The sequence below is a fragment of the Centroberyx gerrardi genome, chromosome 1, assembly GCF_048128805.1.
Source record: "Centroberyx gerrardi isolate f3 chromosome 1, fCenGer3.hap1.cur.20231027, whole genome shotgun sequence".
In the NCBI taxonomy this organism is placed as follows: domain Eukaryota; kingdom Metazoa; phylum Chordata; class Actinopteri; order Beryciformes; family Berycidae; genus Centroberyx; species Centroberyx gerrardi.
In genome coordinates this window covers 34,357,218-34,381,203 of record NC_135997.1, presented here as the reverse complement: position 1 = coordinate 34,381,203, position 23,986 = coordinate 34,357,218, and the positions used below count along the sequence as shown (strand labels likewise).

The 23,986-nt window shown below is 44.6% G+C and overlaps 1 protein-coding gene across 1 annotated transcript in view; it reads left to right on the top strand.

Annotated features, from left to right (window-relative positions):
- adamts18 (ADAM metallopeptidase with thrombospondin type 1 motif, 18) overlaps positions 1 to 23,986 on the top strand; it is a 63,792-nt gene that overhangs the window by 26,307 nt on the left and 13,499 nt on the right. The window contains exons 10-18 of the mRNA XM_071896218.2: positions 73 to 226; positions 2,435 to 2,530; positions 3,722 to 3,870; positions 10,964 to 11,136; positions 12,697 to 12,827; positions 13,658 to 13,781; positions 14,279 to 14,523; positions 21,618 to 21,738; positions 22,753 to 22,879. Of these exons, the coding sequence (XP_071752319.2) occupies positions 73 to 226; positions 2,435 to 2,530; positions 3,722 to 3,870; positions 10,964 to 11,136; positions 12,697 to 12,827; positions 13,658 to 13,781; positions 14,279 to 14,523; positions 21,618 to 21,738; positions 22,753 to 22,879 (1,320 nt within the window). The remainder of the gene's footprint in view (positions 1 to 72; positions 227 to 2,434; positions 2,531 to 3,721; positions 3,871 to 10,963; positions 11,137 to 12,696; positions 12,828 to 13,657; positions 13,782 to 14,278; positions 14,524 to 21,617; positions 21,739 to 22,752; positions 22,880 to 23,986) is intronic.

Sequence of the window (23,986 nt, the reverse complement as noted above, 5' to 3'; positions counted from 1 at the left end):
CACACAGTTAAACTTGTGTTTCAGTCGTTGCTGTCTCCCTGACTGATAAGGGCAGCTTGTTGTGTTTGCCAGGACGGCCCAGGCGTCCTGCTTGGTGGACGAGCCCAAGCAGCTCGGACAGTATAAGTACCCGGAGCAGCTTCCGGGACAGCTGTACGACGCAGACACCCAGTGCAAGTGGCAGTTCGGCTCCAAGGCCAAACTCTGCAACCTGGATTTCGTCAAGGTGAGATATTCACGTTTGTCCTTGTTTTATTTACACTGCAAAAAATGACAAGCTGTCCAGTGATCTTGTTTCCATCATATCCAGCTTATTTTGTATTTTATAGTTTTAGTCAAATTCTCTCACTGCACTGGCAGATAATCTTGCTGGTTTCAATAGATTTCACTTGATACATGCCACTTCTTTCAAGAAATCATCATAAAACAATGAAGAAAATCATGAAACAAGAAGCTTTCTCCAAGACAATTTCACTTTTACCAAGTAAATGTCCTGAAACAAGTTACATTCTCCTGAAAAAAAAGTCTTAATTTGTTGAAACCGGTAAAATGATCTGCCAGTGCAGTACGATGATTTGAATAAAACAAAATCTTAAAATAAGCTTGATAAGTCTGGATACAAGATACAATAACTTAACAAGTCTGTCAGTTTTTGCAGTGTGCTTCATAGTGACATTTTAATGAATGGGTTTAAATGGGGTCATTTGATAGTTGCCCAGGCCCAAGAAAAAAAAAAAGGAAGCTGCAGTGAAAAGAAAAACAAAGCACTGTGTTTTGCCTTCATTTTGCTTCTGGTTTTACATGGACCCCAACATTCTGCACATGTCTGTGTTTGTACGTTCCCTTGCCTGAACCAAAACCCACTGGATGCAGCTTTAATGAGAAGGACGACCCTTGTCATATAGGGGCCAGTGTGTTTTACAGCACTAACGAGGCAGTGCTAAACCTGCACTTGATTAATTTGCATGATCTTTGTAGGACGACCTATTCTCTGCCCCGAACCCCCACATTTAACCCTCCATTAAAAGCATTCCAACTAGTGAATGAACCCCCTCCTTTTAAGCTAAATGGTCTTCGTATAAGCCTTTATTATAGGTGCATTCATTTAGACGCACATTCACATGTTAATCCTGTGTAGATTAGCCTGGGCTCTCCTCTAAGAGGTGGTGCTTGCTGGGAAATAGTCTATATGACGGATTAGTACACATGGCATAGCCTGGGCTATTCACCACCTCCCTTAATCCTTCCTATGTTTCCCTGACAGTAGATCAAATAGTACATCTATGTTTCTTAGGCTTCTATGCAAGTCTGTGGTTGGGAAATGAACCTAGACGCTGATTAACAGTGGATTTGGGGGTTCATTTCACACGTTTTTTTCTTATGTTTTGTCCCCGATGGGCTCATGTAGACTGATTCGCGGAATGCCGGTGTGGCTGTGAACCACCTGCATGGTGTCAGGGTGGCAGATTAGCATGGGGACACAGATTCAAACACACACACACACACTTGGGTTCTGTCTCTCTCACTCTCCCTCCTCCCTGGTTTCTCTCTCCCCTTGCCAGATGCAATCGGGCGGGTTGCCAGACTCCGCCGCCCGTCTCCCAAACCCCTGTTCTCCCCGTGCACTCGCTCACTCCGTCTCTGTATTGTTGGGGACAAATGGCACATACAATTATAGCCCGTTTCAATAAGGGAGCGCAGTGATTCGATTTGACACCCGGGCTTTGTGGAGCGGCTTATTGCCGGTTATCGTGGCGGTGGGGGCTGTTGACCAGCGCGATGGTGGTCCCGGCAAGGGGCAGGTGCTGGAGGGTCAGAGCTTTTTTGATGAAAGGAGGGGGAGGGAGGGGAACGACGGGGGCGGCGGAGAGGCCCAAAGGGGCGCGTAGCTTAGCATGAAGCGAGATTTCGACCTCTGGGAATCGATTCAGTTTGGGAACGGGAATCAATTCATTTCGATCATCTGGGGATATGTGGATACCGCATTGGGGTCCATTTATTTTCAACTGTGTCGACTCAGTAAAATCATCATATGGACTTCTATTCTGTGTCGTTTGCCAATAGATCAGGTATAGTGGTGAGATTGAAACCTATGATTAGAATAGCCATTATTAATGTTCTCTAAATGGGATAATTTCTTTTGAAGTCAATGATAGTGAAATTAAACGATCCCTCAATTCACTGAGGACCCACTGGAACCCCTTCAAGGACCCCTGGGGGTGCCTGGACCCCACTTTGAGAACCACTGCTTTACAGTTTAAGTCATAGGTATTCCATCGTTCTCAATATATTGACCTGAATAGGAATTAACACCAGCTCTGATGTGATGTTAATGTCCAGGATCATAAGAAGATTGATGACTATAGGAAACACCGTATCTGATAGATATATCATCCTTCATGTGTGTGTTATGTGCGTTTGATTTGTTTCACAGGACATCTGCAAGTCGCTGTGGTGCCACCGCACGGGGCACCGCTGTGAGACCAAGTTCATGCCGGCTGCTGAAGGCACCAGCTGTGGTCCTGACATGGTGAGGAATGGTCTGCTTATTCTTATGAAGAACACCAGTAGTGAGTTGACTGGCACTTTCCTCACTGATGAACTAAGGAGGCTGAATGTGTAACTTTCTCATTTATATTTCTCATATATTTACATGTGTGGACATCGCACAATGATGCGTAATGTGGACTGTATATGAACAAGCACAACAGACAAAAGAGGCAAGAGGAAAAACACAGAGAGAATTTGCTGAAGTTTTACTAAGTTATTGATGTAAAAATCTACGTAAATCTATCTAAGTAAAAGTAAAAGTAGCTCATTTAAATGTAGTCAGAGTTACTTTAGATGTGATCTTTTCCATGCACTTCTAAATGACTGAGAGGACAGAGTTCAAACTAGATTCTTTTCATTGGAAAAAATGTAAAAATGCAAAACTTTACAAAATAGTAAAAAAAGTAAAGCCAGATTAGTCTTCCCTTCTCAGTTGACTGACCGTTCACTGTGAATGACTCCACAGTTGGCCAGTTTACAACTGTCCAGTTTCTGATGCAATACTTATGGAGAGTTTACAAATCTATAATCTGTAATGAATGTGATTTAAAATGTAGCATAACAAAAGAACTTCAGTCAAAACAGGCTGAAGTAAAATTACTCATTTCAAAAAAAAAAAATACTCAAAAAAGTACAATTACATGAAAAAGCTTCTCAATTACAGTAATGTCATATTTTAATTGCAGTAGTGTTGTAGTGTAATTGTAATTTGTTATTTCCAACCTTGCTGACAATCACACACACATGCAGACACGTACACACACACACACACACACACACACGCACATACACACCTGCGGAAGCATTTTGTGCGTTGTGAAGTGTCCCATGCGGACGCAGCGCTGCTGTACTTCTTTACATAGCGAAAGATGATATTTAGAGAGGGAGAGAGGTGGTGATGTGTGTGAGTGCAGGGTTTGGCATGGGTAGGCCCAGGTGTGGTGCTCAGTGTGTGTGTCTGTGTGTGTGCGTGTGTGTGTGTGTGTGTGTGTGTGTGTATTTTGGCTCCAGCTAGAGAGCCTGGTTGTCCAGGTGTGGCGCTGGGCAGTTGTCCAAACCAGGAACCTCAGGCAAGACGCCCAGCCACCAGCGCTCCAGTACTGATATGAGCGCCATTTTTCACATTTCTTTTTTTCTTTTCCTCTCTCTCTTCTCTCTCTCTGTGTTTCAGTGGTGTCGGCGGGGTCAGTGTGTTAAATACGGGGAGCACGGTCCCAGGGCGGTCCATGGCCAGTGGTCGGGCTGGTCCCAGTGGTCCGACTGCTCCAGGACCTGCGGGGGCGGGGTCATGTACAGGGAGCGCTCCTGCACTAGCCCAAGGTAAACACACACACACAGACACACACACACACACACACACACACACACACCCAAGTCTTCTATGGGCCAAACGCCTTGACCTTCTCATTCCTCACCCTCACCTCTTTTCATAATGCTATTGCATATATTTACACAGTCAAACACTCATAGACAGACTATATTAAAGAGGCACACACTCTCCTTTTCAGCTTTGTGTGATTCATGTTGTCATATTGGGCGCTTCTGCATTGAAAATGTGCTGCTGCAGTTTGGTTCCAGAAAGCAATTCTTGAAGGCTGCATGTCCCCAAAATCCTTCCTCTCTGAGCACCTGAAAGCGGCGTCTGCCAGGTAGCTGTCAGTACACACACACACACACACGCACACACACACACACACACACACAGCGCTCTCATCAGTCAGGCTGACAGTCCAGACAGACAGACTATCTCTCCCGGTGCTCCAGACAAGCCAAACCTCCTAATAGTATGTTCTTTTCTCTGCAAGCTGCCAAGACGGTCAGGAAAGCGTCCTCTGCTGCAGCTCACTCACACCGACATTATTCTCCGTAACTCCACAGACACAGATCCCACCGCGCATATCTGTCTGTGAAGTGCCGTGTGCGTGTTATTACGCGCACGTGAGACGATTTTCTCTGTTTAATGTTGTGTCACAGACGTACAGGCTCAATCCCTACTTATTATTCCCCATAGCAATTGTGAGATTTGTTAGATGTTTTTGGGCCCATGTGTCCCCTACATATATTACTACTACTACTATATACAGTATATTTCAATCAGGACAGACTATGTTGAATGCTCAAATGAGAACTTTATTCAGAAGCGAAACATGATGGAAACTTTGGCGTAAGCGCCATGGAGGAACTCCTCCCATTCGTGGATTTAGGAGTACATCCGGGATGGACGTAGGAATTAGGAAGCCCCGCCGCCCTGGGGAGTTCCTCTGGAGCCTGGACATTGGTGGTGATGGGGTGGAGGAGGGGCGGAGCTAAGCACAGCGACTGGAATGACAGCAGCATGCAGCATAGTTCTGTGAGTAGCACAATAGCATAGTAGGTGACGTGTTTATACTCCCGTCACGACGATTGGCTCTCTGAAAAGGAGAGGGAAGTGACGGCTAACTCTGATTGGTTCTCTGGAAAAAAGAAGGAAAGTGTTCACCAACTCTAACTGGGTAAAGAGAAAGCATGAATGCAACTAGAGAGATGTGGGTAGATTTAGGTAGCCTTCCTGATTGAAATTGTGTAAACTTCACTGTGAGTTTTGAATAGATTTTGTAGTTTTAAAGTATTATTCATGTTTGTGTTGCTTGGAATGATGGGTGTCTTATCCTTGAAGAACATTTTTATAGCAATGTTCTCAGAAGTGTAACACAGGAACACGGACGATGGGGATGGCGAATCCAATTAGCAATCTTTTTTATTTTCCCTTTTGGGAGCCATTGCCAACAAAACCCAAAACAAATTCCTAGACAGCGCCTCTCATGTTCTTCTGTATGACACTAGTTACGTTTCTATCCAACTGTCAAGCGGATTTCAAGCATACTTTTGAGATTTGCAAAAACATAAATTATGAATTAGAGGTACCCTTCCATCAGCTGAAAAATGGAGAAAAAGTCTTGTAAGAATTGATTAGTATCATTTAGTAGGCATTTTGTTCTTTCTCTTCAGCTAATATCGTCCATGTTTAATGCCTTGTGAAGACAAAAAAACTATTCTAATACACCAACTAATGGACATACAATCACGCCTTGTACATGGGAACAACAGCCCATATGAAATGTCTGGGTTGTGATGGACAGATATTCGACAAATGCGTTTCCAATGCAACACAGACACACACATACATGTGTGCGCACCCACACCCACACACACACACAGAGCCTTCCAGCAGGATCATGACTAATGGATAACATCCAAGGCCACTGCACCACTTTGATTGGTGGACAGATCTCAAACTTCATTGCCAGAATCTGGAGGATTCGCTGATTGGTTTGTATTGTACACTGTACTATTAATGATTGCCATCATTTAGGAATTAGTCATAGCAAGTTAGATCATAGTGGCATGTCATATCCAATGCAGGCTAGTTTCTGTGGCCATGTCTTCAATGTATGCACACAACTTTGTGTGTTTCTGGGTGTTTAAGTGTGGGCTTGATGTTCATGCTATACAGCAGGTTATTGGGGATACTGTCTCAATTACTGGTGTCTTTTAGCTGAGCAGTAACTATGTGGCTTGAATATCAACATGAGCTGATTCCATCTTTAAATCTCATATTGTCATTAATGATGCCTCCGTGGTTGTTCAAATAAATAAGATACTCAGAGGAAAAAAGAAGTAAAAATCCACTCCAAAGGCACTCTCCTCTGTATAAAGCTAAAAAGCCTTGATTATTCTTATCATTTCTATTCTTATTATTATTATCTTCTTTTTCCCCTACATATGGACTTACCATATTTCCAATGAGCACATTTGAAGCCCATGCAGCGTTCCTCATCTGATCAACAAATCCCTCGAAATCTACACAGAACCACTATAGCATACGTGACATGGCTAGAAATATAGCTATTAATGTATGAAAGACAGGCAGATTTCAGTGGGTGAATGATAAACTCATTCATTTGCAGAAAGCGATGTTAGATGCTTGTCCATCCCATTGAATATCTAAATTTGGGCACACTTCTGTCTGGCTTGCAAGGCTAAAAATGGAACAGTTTAGAGAGGAGACTGAATGATGACTAAAGATCATCAGTCTTTGATCATCAATCTTTAATCATTCACTCCTCATCTCTCTCACTATTAGAATCTGTGCTAATTAAGCACTGATTTGCTGCCTTAATGCCATTTTCTAGGTCACTAGGGCGGCAAACATCTAAGAACAACTACATGGGACTTTTATCCCAAGTTGTATGGCTTAATTGCTTAATTTTACATCTTTTTCTCATTATATATGTTCTATAATTGAGTCTGTTCAGATATTGGAGGTTCACTATTACAAAATTCCACTGAATCGTCCTTTATTGCTTACTCAACTGAGCAGCTGATGTGGTACCATCCTGTCCGTCGCGGCCGACTCTTCTCTTAATCCCTGCGAGGGATCAAAGGCAGAGACAGAGGCAGAGAAGCCCTCATATGATACACATTATACACCGTGACGAGCGGGCGATAAAGGGCCACGGAGCCCTCTAATCCAGGTTAGCTGTCATGTTCATTTATCATCCTCTGGCACTAAAGAGGCCTCCGTACCAGCAGCCACTGGAACTGGGTTGATGGTCAGTGGGAAGGAGAGGGGAAGGGAAGGATGACAAAGGGTTAAATATCAGATCCAAGGTGTCCTGGTGGAGAATGACATGTCACATGACTTGGACTTGACTTGACGCATGAAGAGAAGACTTGAGACTTGACTTGACTTGGGCTCTGGTGACTTGGGACTTGACTCTGACTTGTACTTTGATGACTTGAAAAGGTTTCTAAAGTCTTGACTTGAGATCTTGCGTTAGTGTAAATGACTTAGATTGAAAGTGATGAGATTTGTTCCAGCAGACGACTGAATTTAAATTCTGTTTTCTGAATTTGTATGGAATGATTGAATTTATTGAAGTTGAAACTGATTATAGAAATCAAACTCATGATGCTCTTACCAAGTTTTTATCCTATTAAAACCATATTGCATTGAAAAGTCCTAGATATTTAGTTTTCTTTATGATACTGGACTCTTGATTTGTTCTGACTTGACTTGCTGTTCTACATTTAGACTTGAGACTTGACATTAATGACATAAACTTGACTTGGACTTGATTTGGATGTGATGCATCGTTCTCACAGTGAATCTTTTGGCTTCCCATTCGTTCTCGTCGGTCAAGTCATCATGCGATGCATCCTCGGCTGACAAGTAAACTCCTGGGATCTTTATCCGTCTTCCATCCTTGCGTTCTTTTGTTTTGGAATCGTGCTCTGGACGTTAGATATTACGTTAAACGCATCATGGAGGACACAAGAACACAAAGTGAGAAAGGGCAGAGGAGTCAGTGAAACGTCAATTTGAGGTCCGAGCGCCGGTGTGAAGTCAGACTTATATTGGTATGATTCATAATTTTGATTTCTGTAGAAAGTCTTTTTTTCTTTTTGTAGTGGAATTTTGTGATGGCTGTTTTATGTATTTTGGCATCTCCTCACCTCCATCACCACTGTCCTCAACCCCCCACCCACACACACACACACACCCATCACCCACACACACACACACACACACACACACATCTACTTACTCTCAGCTCTGGAAGTGAATTAGTTACCCCTGAGTCACATTTGTAGTTCCTGACTCGTGAGAATAGGAGTGTGTGTGTGTGTGTGTGTGTGTGTGTGTGTGTGTGTGTGTGTGTGTGTGCGTGAGTCCTCCCCAATAATCTAGGCGATTATTTTGGCAGTGCCTCTCTGCTCCTAATCTGAACAGAACAACATGGATTAGCCTGAATATGACTGCTTGTCCCTTCCGTCATCCTGACCCCCAAACAGTTTGGGGGCGTCCGCTTCTTCAAATCCCAAAGGCAGATCAAACAGATACTTGCACATCGAAACATATTGAATCCCTCCAAATTTGCAGTATAGATAACGTGTACAAGTCACGTGTATCATATCAAATCATATTTCTAATTTTAGACCATATTTAAGGTCTGATCAAATCTTGTGTTATTTTCCGCCCGGCTATGAAATATTCACTCAGCAGGAGCGGTCCTCAAAATCGTACATTCGATGCCGGACACAATCTGCCTTTTTTTTACGAGGCAATCGTGCATCTTTCGTTCAGTCTCGTAAAAAAAGTTCTATGGGATCAGTCTATTAAACCCTTGCCAAGGAGTTGCTCCAAGATGGGAAATGAATCCCGCTCCCCCCCTTCCCCCTTCCACCCTCCACCCTTCCCCCTCCTGCCTCCTCGCTCCTCCATTCCTCGTGGACCACCTGCCAGATCAAACACAGTCAACCTAATCCCCCCTCCCCAACAAGACCTGGGAGATTAGGTTCATGATCTTGACCTGGTTTTGTACAGAGGACATTTTGTCACACACTCAAATTGAGGAGGGGGTCGGGGTGGGGGTGATCAGATAACCCCCTTGTTTGGTGTTTGGCTTGTAAATGTGCTTTATTGGGGTGAGGCTTCAGACTATATTTGTGTGTGTGTTTGTGTGACAAATGCAGGGTGGGAGGTTGGGGAGGAAGAGAGGCCGAGGGAGAGAACAGGTGACCGAAGGAGGAGAAGAAGACGACTTGGCTAGACGCCGTGACCTCTGACCTATACGGGAGTTCAGCCTCGGCTTCTGTCGCCGGGCGGATTTACCTGGCCCCCGGGACACTGGAGTTAAGGGGGGGGGAGAGAGAAAGGGGGGGAGAGAGGGAGAGATGAATGGAAACACAAACGTCAACTTATCAAGATCTGGTTTCTGTCTTGTTTTGGAAATAGATTTACAGTTGAGGTCACCGTACTGGATGAAATAGAGAGAGGAGAGGAGAGGAGAGGTTGTGAAACATAGGTACAGCCTCTTCTCCCAGCCTCCATAACAAATGACCATAAACTGCATTCAGCTCCATTCTAATCTAGCACAATGCCACTGTCCCATCCTCTAGTGTAGCCCCAGATCAGAAGGCCTCGACCGCAGCCACAGTGTACAGCGCGGTCCCCTGCCGGCCCGCCGTAAGCAGTCTACCATATGTGCTGTGTTTGTCTGCTGCTAAGTCCTAATAGGATCAGGCCTACGGAAACCTGGGCCCAAATCTCCCCACCTTGCCAAGGGAAGCAGGATCTGCAGAGAGCAGATTTACACACACACACATACACACACCTTGAATGGATTCTTACCATCCATTCACTGTTTGATTGAGTCCAGGTCTGAATGGATGGGATGAATATATCGCAGGGACTGAAGGAGATGCATTGAAGAAACATGCATTTTTGCTTTTGTTTGATTTCATTTCATGCAGATATGTTTAATAGTGTTGTATTGGTGAAGAAAAATCAAAAATAAATTTACCTCTGGTTGCTTTGTGTCCTAGGCTTATTCTTCTTCTTAGATTCTTCTTAGGCAAGTTTTTTGGCGACGCTATTCATTATAACACTCAATGAGCTGTTTTTATGGGACATATTTGATCAGCATGGTTCCACGGTCTGTGTGTGTGTTTGGTGCTGATCATCGTAAATAGCTGAAGTCAATTTTCTCTGCTGGTGGTTGTGTTGGAATGCCTGGCATGAGTTTAGAAGGCCTGGGAAGTCTGACATGAAATTGTAATGTAAAGACTGCAGCTTGTCTTTTTATTTTATAACCGGTGGTGATTGTTCTATCATTTTGATAGTGTATTAAAGCTCCATTAAATGTTTATGTTCTCTCCTATTCCTGCGTGATTGAAGAAGTCTTGACTTTTTTTGGCATGCTAACTTCTCAATGCGCAGCACACACACACACACACACACACACACACACACACTGCAGAGTCCGAGTTATGATCAGAGTTCCTTTTTGAGAATGAGAGACAAGTGATGCTGGCCACTGACCCAAGATCAGCACTGCTGAGTCATGACATCTTTTGGCAAAGGCGACACTAATTTGCTAGTGTAATTAAGCTGTCATAGAAGATCAAACGATAAAAAAATAACAGATTTTTAATTCAAATTTCAGTAGCCTGGGACTATTTTTTTAAAATATTTACTGCTATTTCTTCTAACTTCAGAATGTATTTTTTTCCTTTAACCAATCACTATATTCTTGGTTTAAATCCCTTTAATTTAGGTTTAAATCAATGATCTTAGTTTACTAAATTAGGGTTAAATTTGAATTGTGCAACACCGGATCCACCAGATGTATCAAATCAGATGTATCAATAATCATGGAGAATACAGTAGGCTACTTGGTGTGGTGCTATAAACCGTGATGTAGTTTGATAGCACACAGGTATAAAAGAGTGAAGCGACCTGAACTGGCTTTTTGATGAATCGGCAACAGTGCTGTGTAATAAAAGAAACGCAGAATATTTCAGATCTGTAAACCTCTCTTCCTTTTCCCTCCTCTTCTTCCTCCTTCCCCGTCTCCTGTGTTCCCTCCAGGCCGCAAAACAACGGTAAATTTTGCCCGGGCTCCAGCCGTCTCAACCAGTTGTGCAATACTCGGCCGTGCCCCCCCGGTGCTGTGGACTTCCGGGCCCAGCAGTGCGGCGAGTACAACAGCAAACCCTTCAGGGGCTGGTACTACAAGTGGAAGCCCTACACCAAAGTGGACGGTAGGTGGCCAACTGGGTTCACACGCCACGGCTCTGCGGGATTAGAGATGGAACAAGTACAGATTCTGTTCAGTCAATGAGTTGTGTGAACATTCTCAGCGAAGATATTAGATACTGGCCAACAAACAACAGACATGATTTGTAGAAAAGGATTTTGTTGTGATATTGTACAAGTGTTTCAAGTGTCTCAGTGTCTCACTGACTGACTTAAATTTGCCTTTTGATGACCACAGCACCATGGGAAAAAAAAAGCTTTCTTCCGGATTTCTGGAAACCAAATAAGCCCAAAATGGAACTGCCAGCTACATATTTGCATTTGTGCCTTTACTAGAGAGATCAAAGTAGAGATAGACAGGAAAGAGAGGGGGATGACATGCGACAAAGGTCCCGGGACAGATTCAAACCAAAGATCACATTTGCCTTAGACCAGAAAGTTGTTGAGAAGAACACTGACACAAGATTTCCCTTCTGAAAATGATTGTGGGAGGCATTAATTGGGCCTCAGTGTGGTAGTTTACCTCAAGTCACATCACCCTAAACAAATCTAGATGATTAGAGCTAAATGTCTGGCCGCATAAGTTCAAGAAATCTGAAAGAAATGTTTGTGAGTGAAGAGCTTTTCTATCTCTAGAGTGTGCCATAATTTGAGAGGATCACGCAGGCATCCACTAACAGATTTCTACTTGGTACATAACACAAAATAAAAGAAGTATCAGTGTTAAAAGGACACAATGCCACTAAATAAACACTGAATTGCAGATTGGCCAAGACAAGCTTTTTCTTGTCTTGATCTCTTGTTTTCTCCGCCCCGCTGCACTCAACCAAATCTCTTTTATGAAGTGTTTCAGTAATGCCAACCTGTGTTTACTGCTGCGACGATGAGGGCCAAAAAGGCTGCAGGAAACTATCACTCTGCCCCTCGCGAAGAGAGCTTTGGGTAAACTGTCAGTGTAATGTGTATGGGAGACATGTAGCCACCTGCACCCTCTGACACAGTGGGGATAGATTTAAAAAGGAAGCCCGCAGGCCGGCTTTTACCTGTGTCAGGGAGGGAGGGAGAGAGAGTGAGAGAGAGAGAGAGAGAGAGAGAGAGAGCAATGAAGGAGAGCGGTGTGCTTGGCCGTCGTCCCAGGCCTGTTTAAGCTGTTGATGAATGGGAGGTGATGTAGAGAGGAACAGATTCTGAACTGCCTTTTGGGACCTTGGGCCAAGTCACCTTCACCGTCGTTTATTTTAATCAAAGACGGCTGCAGAGACTTGTCTGTGATAACTGATCTGAACTACAAAATACACCCGTATCCCCAGAAAAATCCCCCTGGGTGCATTCAGAGTTACCTTTTCTATCTTTTTCAATTCATTCTCAGCAGAGCAGGAGCCGTACATCAGTGTAACAGGTAGCAATAGCGAGGGTTCACTACTATAAATTAAACTATACAGGTCATAGAGAAACCTTATTTGAGCATTGAAGTTCAAATTAAATTCCGCTTAAATTTGAAAATTTAATTGACCTAAGCTTCTTTACTGATGATGTCATTCTGTATTTGCATGTTCTCTGTGCAGACGAAGACATCTGTAAGCTGTACTGCATTGCGGAGGACTTTGACTTCTTCTTCGCCATGTCCAGCAAGGTCAAAGACGGCACCTCCTGCTCCGACCACAAAGGAGACGTCTGCATCGAAGGAGTGTGTGAGGTACAGCGGCTGCTGTGATGGAGGATGTGTGCGTTTGTGTGCGTTTGTGTGCGTTTGTGCGTTGACAGTGTATCAGTATTAAAGCTGCAACTTTGCACTTTCACTCCCCAGCAGCAGGAGGTAACTGGTTGAATTTTTGAACGTTTGAAGGACTTCATTACCCAGAAATCTGTAGTGTAGTGTTAACTGTATACTCCTTAGACCTAAATTTCGATAAAGTTTCGTATTTTGCTCCAAAGTGTAGATTCATCGCTTCCTGTTCACTGAGAAAATTTCTTGCCAGTGACCATACCTGACACCAGAATTTCATTTAGGCAAATAGGGAGAATCTACAGGATGGGACGCTTTTCTCTGTTGCAGCCCCACTTTGTGATTTAGGCTGATAAGACAGGTGTATTTTTGCATTAAAATCTTGCCTAGTACAGCTTTAAAGATGTGTGTCAGGTAAGCTAACAAGTTGCCTATTTTTAATGCTCATTCAGCAGCAGCTGATTCAACATGAGTTTTTAATGTTCATCAAATTTGTATGCACTTATGCATTTGTACATCTGCAACAGAGTACTAGCATTGAAAAAAATGGTTAAACTAAAGTATTCTTTTTTAAATGAACAGCATGTCTTGGAATTAGCTTGAGTGCACTGCTAGTTTCGGTAGGAATGCTAGCAGTTATGCTACATGCTAGTTAGTTAGAGTTACCAGTCCACTTACCATGGTAGACTGGTAAGTGAATGGAGAAGACTTGCTCCAAGAGGAAGCAATCGTTCTTGCTAACATGTTAACATCACTTTGTGTGTTTGTGTGTGTGTGTGTGTGTGTGTGTGTGTGTGTAGGCGGTGGGCTGCGACCAGGTTCTGGGTTCCAAAGCCACTCTGGATGCCTGCGGAGTCTGTAAGGGAGACAACTCCACCTGCAAGTTCTTCAAGGGCCAGTACACACTCCAACACAGGGCTAACGGTAGGCTTGTGTTTGCCTTCATGTATACGTGTGTGTGTGTGTCTGTGCATATTATACAGCATGTGGCGAGTGTTTTTGCAAGACAAAGAGAGACTTAAGCAGACAAACATGGACACAGAAATAAGATCTATCTCTTTTTACACACGCACGCACGCGCACACACACAGACACACACATCTCATGCCACCTCATAATGCATCATCCCACTTCATCCCCGTCCTGTAACGCACATAGACCAGATATAAAGCAGAGTGCAGGATGAGGTAAAACAGGGATGCTGATGTGTGTATCTCAAAGTTTGTGTATGTGTGTGTGTGGGTAGCTGGAGTGTGTGTTGGGACATGGGGAGTACCCTGAACAGAACGTACCCTGATGTCAATTGGTGCCTGTGTGCGTCCACAAAGCAATGCGCCAAACAGAAATACACACATATCTACTGCATTTACATCAGGATAAATTACCTTCTCTCCCTTGCTTCCCTTGCCTTCCTTTCCCAGAGTATTACTCCATGGTGACGGTGCCTTCGGGGGCGCGCAGCGTCCGGGTCCAGGAGATGGAGGTGTCCACCAGCTACCTGGCCGTCCGCTCCCTGAAGAGGAAGTACTACCTGACCGGGGACTGGACGGTGGACTGGCCGGGGAAGTTCCACTTCGGCGGGGCCGTGTTCGAGTACCAGCGCTCCTTCAACAAGCCGGAGATCCTGTACGCTGCGGGACCGACTAATGAGACGCTGGTGTTTGAAGTAAGCCGCCGCTGCCGGGTGACGTCCGTTTACGGCAATTGACAGTGACAGGGGCCCTGGCAGAGCCGCCGCGCCTTTTTTTTTCTTTCTGGACATGAGGCCCAGATAGAAAATGGGTGGGGGTAGGCAGGGTTTGTGGGGGAGGGGGGGTGGGGGGGTGGGTGTAGCTGACTCTAATGCTACTGTTATCTGGGGATTAATTGTGCAGGGTGATCAGTTGCATCAGGGATGTTGTGGCTGCAGGGAGCTCTTGGGGGGGCTTTCATCTCAATAAACGAGAGGTTGTAATGGGTTCAAACAGCCCGTTCTGGACGTTGAGAGAGAGAGAGAGAGAGAGAGAGAATAAAAGAATGTAAAGAAAAGAAAAAAAAATTCTGCATATCAAGGACTTATCTCAATCCAGGCCAACAGTTTAAACATCAATAGAAAGACAGGGAGAGCGGTGTTGGACATCAAAACGGGGAGGCGACAAAGAGAGAGAAAGCCAGAGAGAGAGAGAGAGTGAGTCAGAGAGAGAGAGTGAGTCAGAGAGAGAGAGAAGAAAGAGAGAGCGATGTTGCTCAATTAGTCTAAATGGGCCTTTGTGCCACTTTCACCATTCAGGTCAGAGTGAAGGACTCACATGGCAGAGGCCTGCCTCCTTGTTTATATAGCATACAGCTTCTTAAATACACAGTCACGTGTCTGTCCGCACAAACACACACACATTCAAGGCCGTGGATGTGGCCCCTGCAGCCGCTGAACTCAAAAGTGCTGTGTGGCAGCCATGTGATTCTAGGCTAATAGAGCGAGCAAAATCCCTAAATCAACTGCCCTTCAAAGGCAGGGATGAAAAGTACGGAACCAGTGAGTTGTTGGAGTGAGATGTTCCGCGTACGGGAGGTGATTTACGAGCCGATGAACACCTCAGCACGTTTGTAATCGGCGGTGTGTGAGCAGCCAGAGCTTTGAGGCGAGAGCGAGTCTTTACCCGTCCCGAAGCGGCAGAACGCCATGCCGGAGAGGCGTATCAGCCAAACGAATGCTCGACATGTGGCCGAGTCATTCCTCCCATGAAAGGTGGGATGTGTGGGATGTGCTTCCCTCTTAGCCTTGTCAGCGAAAGCATTTCTTTTCACTTGAACTATGAACCCTAGCTGTGGAAACAGAAGTGGAAACCAGGTGAAGGCTAGACGTTTGGGTTTTTTCCCCTCCACCACGGGTGAAGCGATAGTCATGTAAAAGCGAGTCTCCTCTCGGCCCCTTGGGCTACAATTGAACTGCAGTTAAAGCAGGAATGATTGGCCTGTAAATCCAGGAGAAATACCATTGTGATATTTCCAAAATGCTTCGCTGGTCACTTGTTTGGCAGTCAGGAAATGTCTGTGTGTTTGTGTTACTATTTTAGAAGCCCATTGTTGTTTCCTCCTACAAGTGGAATGCTTGCAGAAGAGCAGCTTGGTGATCCAAACCTAATGTTCTTTCTCTCCCAGAAGAAGGTGGAACCTTACTTTGCAGGTACGACCCAAGATTTACCCCGCTGCCTGAATTTGCAGGGTAACATAATCTGTTCCCCATTCACGACACCATCCGATCAGCACAGTTTACATTCCCTTTATGGATTATTTCTCAGCAACTTCTCAAGAACTCTCGGCCCCACAGACAGACTTAGCAATTCTTAGAGCAGAAATTCTCTAAGAAATTCTTGGAGTTCTTGGGGCATCACTGGTCTTTACCTGCAATGCAATCTTTCATTCGCTTTAAGAGCATCACAATCTTCATTTAGGGAGCTCGCAAAAACTGACAGCGTTCCTCCAGGCTTGCCTGCGAGTCCCAGTCCCGCGTCTGTCCGGCAGAGCGCTCAGTGGTGGCATGCCGCTGATCTGCAGATGACACGGCCATAATCTCTCTAAGTATGTCCTGTAATTACAAAAAAAGGAGAGAGAGAAAGAGAGAGGTTGATAGAGAGGGAGAGATTAAAAGATTAGGAATTCTGCAATTGAACTCTATGGATGTGAGAAGTTAAGGTCAGGGCGCGGCGGAGACTTAAAACGTTCCCCAGCAAATGAAAAGAGCCGAGAGACGGCGAGAGGGGGGGGAATAAAAGGAAATAGAGTTTTCGAGTTTTTCACACATCCTCGTGCGTTACACACATTCTACCGAGCTGGCGCTGTCACAGAAAAAAGAAAAGAAAGAGAAGGGGGGTTGCTACGCATCGATCACTCCCAGACCCTTACTCAGCTTGAAACGCTCAAAGGAAAACAAATGTTGAGGAGTGTGAGCACAAACTGTGACAAGGTGTTCACATCTGCTCCGCTGCTCAGCTGTTAGGGGGAGAGGGAAGGAGTGAGAGAACGAGCTAACAAGAGGAGGAGGAGGAGGAGGAGGGAGCAGACATAACATATGGCTGCCTCTGGAGGTCTCGCTGGAAACCAAGGAGGGATTATTCCCACTGAATTGACATTCTTGTGGTGCGGCGTGGCGAGGTCATGCCAGTGCAGGGCAAAGCGTTTGCGGGTCCACGAGAGAGATTGATATCTGCGTCTGCCACATTGTAATTCATCATCATCTCATCTTGACTCGATGAGTGGTGTGGTGGCGGGGCAGTGAAAACCAATACACCCTGCGGTATGATGTTGCACTGTGGGACAATGTGGACTCCCTGACATCAGTCGCACAACTTAAACTTAAGAGAGAGACACCTCATTGTGATACTTTTCTGAAGGACGTATTTATTTCTACAGACATGATTTTTCTGTGAACCTTAAGACAATCAATAGACATTTGCAGCTAACTTCCAATCCTGCCTTCCCATAATGCAAACTAGAACGCACTTGCTAACACACCCAAAGACATCATCATCACTTAAATGTTAAGTTAAATTGATTTCTTGACCCTGCAAATATACCCTTAGGATTAGGAATCAAGTCTCTGTCCCCGTTAGTTTCATAGTTACGGCTAAAAAATAGTCTATTGGCAGAAATCCCAGATCCAGATCACCACCAAAATTGAATCAGTTGTTCCTTGGCCCAAGGCCTATCTGTCCACCAAATTTCATTGAAATCTGTTCATACATTTTTATATCCTGCTGACATATAGACAACAACAACAACAAAACAACAGCAAAACCACAAACTAACAGCGGCGGATACATAACCTCCTTGGTGGAGGTAAAAATACATTTCACACAGACTTCAGAATATTTAGGAATTAGATTTCAAAATACACATAAAATGGCCAAAAATTTACATGTAAATTTGTACAAGTAGATGACATTCATTCAAAATATATTTTGGTCAAAATAAATACAATCTACTCATCCTTCCTGTTGAGAACATATAAGATATATTTTGGCCATTCAAAATATCACCTGAACAAATAAATATATTTTTTAAACAAATCTCTAAACACATTCTGAGGAGTATGTGACGTGCATTTGTTGTTATGGTACATGGAAATGCATGATGTGGTGGTATCAGTGTGTGTGAAATATTTGCTAATTAACGCATGAATCAGCTTAATTAATGACATCATTAGCATAACTAGTTATGTTTAATATATCATGGTTATTATGGTGGCACATTAGGCTGCTCGAGTGCCTCTTGTTTCATATGGGTTATAGCAACCTTGTCAGATATGAATGCTTGTTATTGAGTGAAAATGAGTTTACTCTTGCGCTCTACCACTAATTCACAGTAGCTTTATGTTGTCAGTCCAGGTCAGGCTCATGTAGTGACTATAGGGAACTGGTTGTTGTGGCTTTAGTGGACTTGCGTGAGTGTTGTAGCTAATAGCCAGTGGGTTCTGTCTATGATTTCAGATACTGCAGTTGGGGGTGTGAGCATTGGGTGCAATTGTCCCAGACAGAACAGCTCAAGAGGAGAGGACACTTTGGATATGTCTGAAATTAATGTTTGAAAGTCAGTGTGTCTCTCCTGGCAGACTATATTACACAGTGGTTGGTTGGGCGTGTTATACAGCATGGATGGCTAAGGAAAGGGAAGTCATTTATTTAGTAAACTTCAAGGCTTCAAGGATGGGTAGATCCTCTTATTAAAGGGACTGCAAAAAATGTGTCATGCTGAGCTACGCTTTTGTAGCTGCTGGTTCACGTCACTACTGGTTACTTGGCGAAGGAATATGAGTGTTGGTAAGGGTCAGTTTGCTTGTATAAGCATGAAGGCCCGGTGTGGTTACTGGTGGAAACCGGTTCATGGCAGTGGGTTTTGGTTGGTTGCGATAGGTAGCATCAGCAAAGGAAGTGTGGGTGTTGAAGTGTCGTTGGTGTTTATGCGATTCGGTGGAAACCAAGGCTACAAAGATATTTTGGTCATTTTAGCCCAGACTTCCTCAGGTTTAGAGGGGACAGTGTGTCTGGTGGCATGTTAAACTGAGGTTTGGCTTGTGGCTAATGGCCAAAGACATTTTGGTAAAGGAAGCTTGGTAGCTCTCTATGAAGACTGCGTGGGTGTTTGCCTTTGATGTCGAGGTATATTTGTTTTTTGTTGATTAGGCAGCGAGTGAAGACGTCCACTTAGCTTAGACTAGCGTACGGTCAGGGCTTGGCTGGGTGCTGGCAGTTTGGGCGTGATGATTTGTGGCTGCGTGTTGGAAAAGGAAGGAGATGTGTTAGGAGACGGTGTGTTATGATCTGAAACTTTGGCTAGGGACCCTGTAATGAGGTAGTGTCGGTGTGAACAAAACCAGTCAAAGGAGAAAAAGAGTCTGCACTTAGACTCACTTCTTTTCACATTTTTTTTATTCTTTCATCGATGCAGAAGAATAGGCACAACACGTTTCAGCATGCAAACCCTAAATCTGAACAAACTCATGCTTTTGCTCAGTTTCGAATGACAACAGTCATAAGCAGACAAGCTTGTAAGTCTGCATGTATCTATGCAGGCATGCGTGTTTGTGTGTGTGTGTTGTGTCTGACATTAGATGCCCCCCCCCCCCCCCCCCCCCCCCCCGCTTGTTCTCCAGATAAACAGCCCTCCTTTCCCCTCCTGTCTGGCACTGAGCCGACCGTACACATGGAACAGTTAACATGCGGCGCGGGGTGACTGGTCCAGTCGGTGGAGGCGCCCCAGGACTGTTGAATGTGGATCGAACCCAGGAGACGCCTGGCTCTCTGAGCTGGATGGTGGATGGTAGATTCCTTTGTACATTAGGATATACCCCAAAGAAAATACACCTGTCAAAGCTCATTATTGCAGATATTGATAGACTGATATGTCTGTCAGGCCTTGGAATGGATGGAGACGGCTGAACCTGATACAATTTGTCAAATAAGGACTAATACCCACCCAACCAGAACTACAGCTGAGCTGCATTTAGTTATAATTCATTCAATTCATTCATTCATTCTAACAGAACTAAGGAAGGGAGGACACAATGAATATTAGCTATGCTGAATGCGATCCAACACAGTGTTTTGAAATGGTTTAAAATCACACACTGCCAGCTGAACATGTGATTGCGGCCCAAGCAACATTCCTCTCTATGGAAGCAAATCCTCATAGGGATACTTTAATGATAGCCTGATGGTTCTCCTGTAGCCTTAATGTGTATGTCTGCATTCATTCATCCGTTGGTTGGTCCCCGCTTGACTTGAACGTCCAAATAAATCTCCCTTTCAGAGAAGGTAACCCAGAATATGCGTCCTCACCAGCACAGTTTAGACGATGCGGTAAAGGCAGCAACTTGTCAAAAGAAAGTGGAAAGTGTCCCTCATACATAGACTGTACTGGCCAAATAAAGTGGCCCCATAAAAGTGTGTGTTTGGGCCAGTTTGGGCTAGAGAGGGAACAAAGCGCTCCTTGATGTTTCTGGAGCGTTCTGCTTAGTGGGTAGCAGGTCTAGCAGCTTGATGGGCCCTGAATGGCTGAATTAGGCTGCCAAGTGGTCACCGGTGTTACCTTTAGTCCCAGGCTGTGGAGCGCTGTCATACACAGTGACCGGCCACTGGACTCAGACTGCATGAGTTCCGAGTTTAAATACACTCTGCCATGCAGGGTAGGTCATACTGTATGAATAATGCATGCAGACACGTTGTTGTTGTTGTTGTTGTTCATCAGTATCAGATGCCACTAGGGAATGATGCATCTCACCGCTGCGTCGTGGCATTTTCAAAATTGCACTGATTGATTGGTCCAGAGGGGTTTGCGTCATTTGTAGGGGAAGACATGTTTACTGCTTTTCTTTTGGAATGAGAGTAAATGAGTGCGATTAACACAGCGCAGAGGGGCGGTGGTAGCCTAGAGGTCAGAGAAAATGTGGGTGGGGAAAGTGATTGAAACGTTAGGGAATGATGCATCTCACCGCTGCGTTGTGGCATTTTCAAAATGACACTGATTGGTCCAGAAGGGTCTGCGTCATTTGTAGCGTCCATTACATACTCCACTCAAGGTATGCATACTCTAACGCAAGTTCTTGACTTACGCAAGCTGTCTGCTTACATAGTACATGCACGTCTAGCAGCTTCCTACAGCCCTGTCGAAGATAATACTGCATTTATCCACAAGAGGGAGCAAAGCACTAGGCTGGCTTTTATACATTCTCCACTGCTGCCAAAAGAACAAGTTGAAAAGAAGATGGTGCTGCCAGATCAGCCAGTCTCTTCTGACTGAGACGCTGCCATTTTCATTTGTTTACACAGGAAATTACTTCTACATTGGTAGTTGCTCGTTTAGGACTAGGTTTCATTACATTTTGCTATGTAAGAATGTCAGAAACGCCTTTTGCGTTGCCCTTTGTGTTCATGCATGTGTCGCTTATGTACAGTAGGTAACAGGCCTAAGACATGTATCAGCTAGCACTGATGTGCTCTTGAGCAAGGCACTTAACCAGCCCCCATCTGTTCCAGTGGAGCTGCTCAGTGGCCGACAGCAGAAGACTGTGGTTGCAGTGGGCAACTCCCAGTATAATGGGTATAATGGGTATAATGGGTGTATGTGAATACCGTTGTGAATGTGAAAGCAGGACGTTGCTGGAAAAGAACGTGTGTGCTCAGTCGACTTTCCCCGGATAAATCAAAGGTTAGAAAATAGATGAGGTGTAAATATAGTGAGTGACACCTCTCCGTCTCTCTGTCCGTCTCTGCTGCCGCCTGACAGATCCTCCTGCAGGGGAAGAACCCGGGCGTGGTGTGGGAGTACACTCTGCCTCGCACCGAGAGGAAACCTGAATACAGCTGGGGTGTGGTGCGCTCCGACTGCTCTGCGCCCTGTGCTGGAGGTGAGACCGCCTGTGTGTGTGTGTGTATATGTGTGTGTGTGTGTGTGAGAGAGAGAGAGAGAGAGAGAGAGGGAGAGAGAGAGAAAATAGAGTTGTGTATGTGTGTGAATAAGGAAATAAGAGACATATAGTTTGTGCATCTGTGTGTAAATGTGTATGAATGAGAGAGAAAACAAAGGTAGAATTGTGTGTGTGTGTATGTGTGTGCGCATGCTCACAGGCATTTGCATATGTGTGTGTATGCATTTACATGTGTGTGATAGAGAAAGATGGTTTATGCGTCTGTGTGTGTTCTGTCTGTGTGTGTGTCTGTATTTGTCTGTGTGTATGTTTATCTTTGTGTGTGTCTGTATTTGTCTGGGTGTGTATGTGTGTGTAGGGTGTGTATGTGTCTTTCTGCTAGCGTGGGGGCCAGGAAGTGTGTTAAGGCTAATGAAAAGCACCTTTGTCAACTGAGAAGTTCAGACTCTGTTGGTCCCAAAAGACTCGCTGCACTCCCCTGTTCACTTGTCAATGGATGGCAGTGTGTGTGTGTGTGTGTGTGTGTGTGTGTGTGTGTGTGTGTGTGTGTATGTGTGTGTCAGTGGTCCTTGTAGCTCCATTCTCCCTGTCCCGGGAGGCTACAACAGCCAGCAGGCAGACAGACACACTGAGTTAACACAGAGATCTCCATCTTTCTCTCTCTGGCTTTCCCTCTTCCCTCACTTTCTCTCTCTGTTTTATTCATGCGCTGCTCCATAGCCCCTCTTAGGACTGAGAGTGTGTGTGTGTGTGTGTGTGTGTGTGTGTGTGGGAGGTGAAGTCAGGAGAAAAGGAGTAGGGCATACAAGCCCTTACAGCTGATAAGAATGACTTTTCCTCTCTCTTGAGCAGAGAGAGGAATCAAATTGAAAGTAATAATTTGCCACATTTTCAGACAACAGTCATTCAAGATGTCAGCAAATGCAGAATATGAAATGTATAAATTCTCTCTCTTTCTCTCTCTCTCTCTCTCTCTCTCTCTCTCTCTCTCAGGCCGTATCTCGACCAAGGCGATCTGTCTGCAGGACCAGAAGGTTCAGGTCAACTCCACCATGTGCAATCCCCAGACCAGACCAGCGCTGGGCTCTCACCTCTGCAACACACAACCCTGCCCCGCATAGTAAGTGCTATGTGTGTGTGTGTGTGTGTGTGTGTGTGTGTGTGGTTGGAAGTGGGGTATGTGGCATGGGCCTTTATGTTGCCAAATTTTCGGCGACTTAAGGCGTTGTTTTCATTACACTCACACAGATTGTGGTTGAGCAGTCTGGAGGTTGCCTGTGGTCCATTTGCTGTGGGCAGCCACCACTCTGCTCAGTCTGCCTCTTCCTCCCTCTCTCTCTTTGACCCCCCCCCCCCCCGCCCCCTTTCTTCTTCTTCTTCATCCCTCCCTTTTCTCTCCCTCTCTCCCTTCTTCTCTGCGGTGTCCTTCTTGAGAAAATACATGAAAGCTCTCCCGATCTCTTTCTCTTTTTGCATTTTGAGTCTTTACTTACTGCATTGCGGTGTCCTTGTTTTTTTTAAGAGATTACTTTTTGGGCATTTTGCCTTTATTAGACAGTACACAGTAGAGAGACACAGGACAGCCTGGGAAAGAGAGGGGGATGACATGCGACAAAGGTCCCGGGCCGGATTCAAACCCCGGATGTCTGGTTTACATGCACCACGATGTCATTCTAGCTATGTTTCTATCCAACTGTTGAGTGAATATTAAGCAAACGTTTGTGATGTCACAAAAAATAAAATGCAAAATAGATGCCTTTCCATCAGCAAGGTTGAAACGAATAAATCCGAATTCCTGTATGTCAGAAAACACATAAATAAAATGGATAGTCATTGATTAGTTTTGGGCAAGTTATTTTTCTTTAGTGTCAGCTGATGTTGGCCAAATGCACGATCGATCATGCCAAGTCTACGTCATAATTTATTCAACAAATGTGTTTCCATCGTTATTTATTGCATAATTTCTTTATCGACAAGAACATTTGCCACTTCAAGGTTCTTTGTGATATTGAGGAAATTTTATCAAATTTTTGCTGTTTCCATTCAGCTTTTCTAATTCAATACATTACAATCTGCCAAAAAAAATACTTGGATGGAAACCCAGCTACTGCCTGGATTAGGAGGGACAAAAATCACTGCAGCCTGGAGCAAACCTCATATACATTTTGTGTATACATTTTGAATACGTGCACAGATTGCTTCATTTATGTCTTGATCTCTTATATAA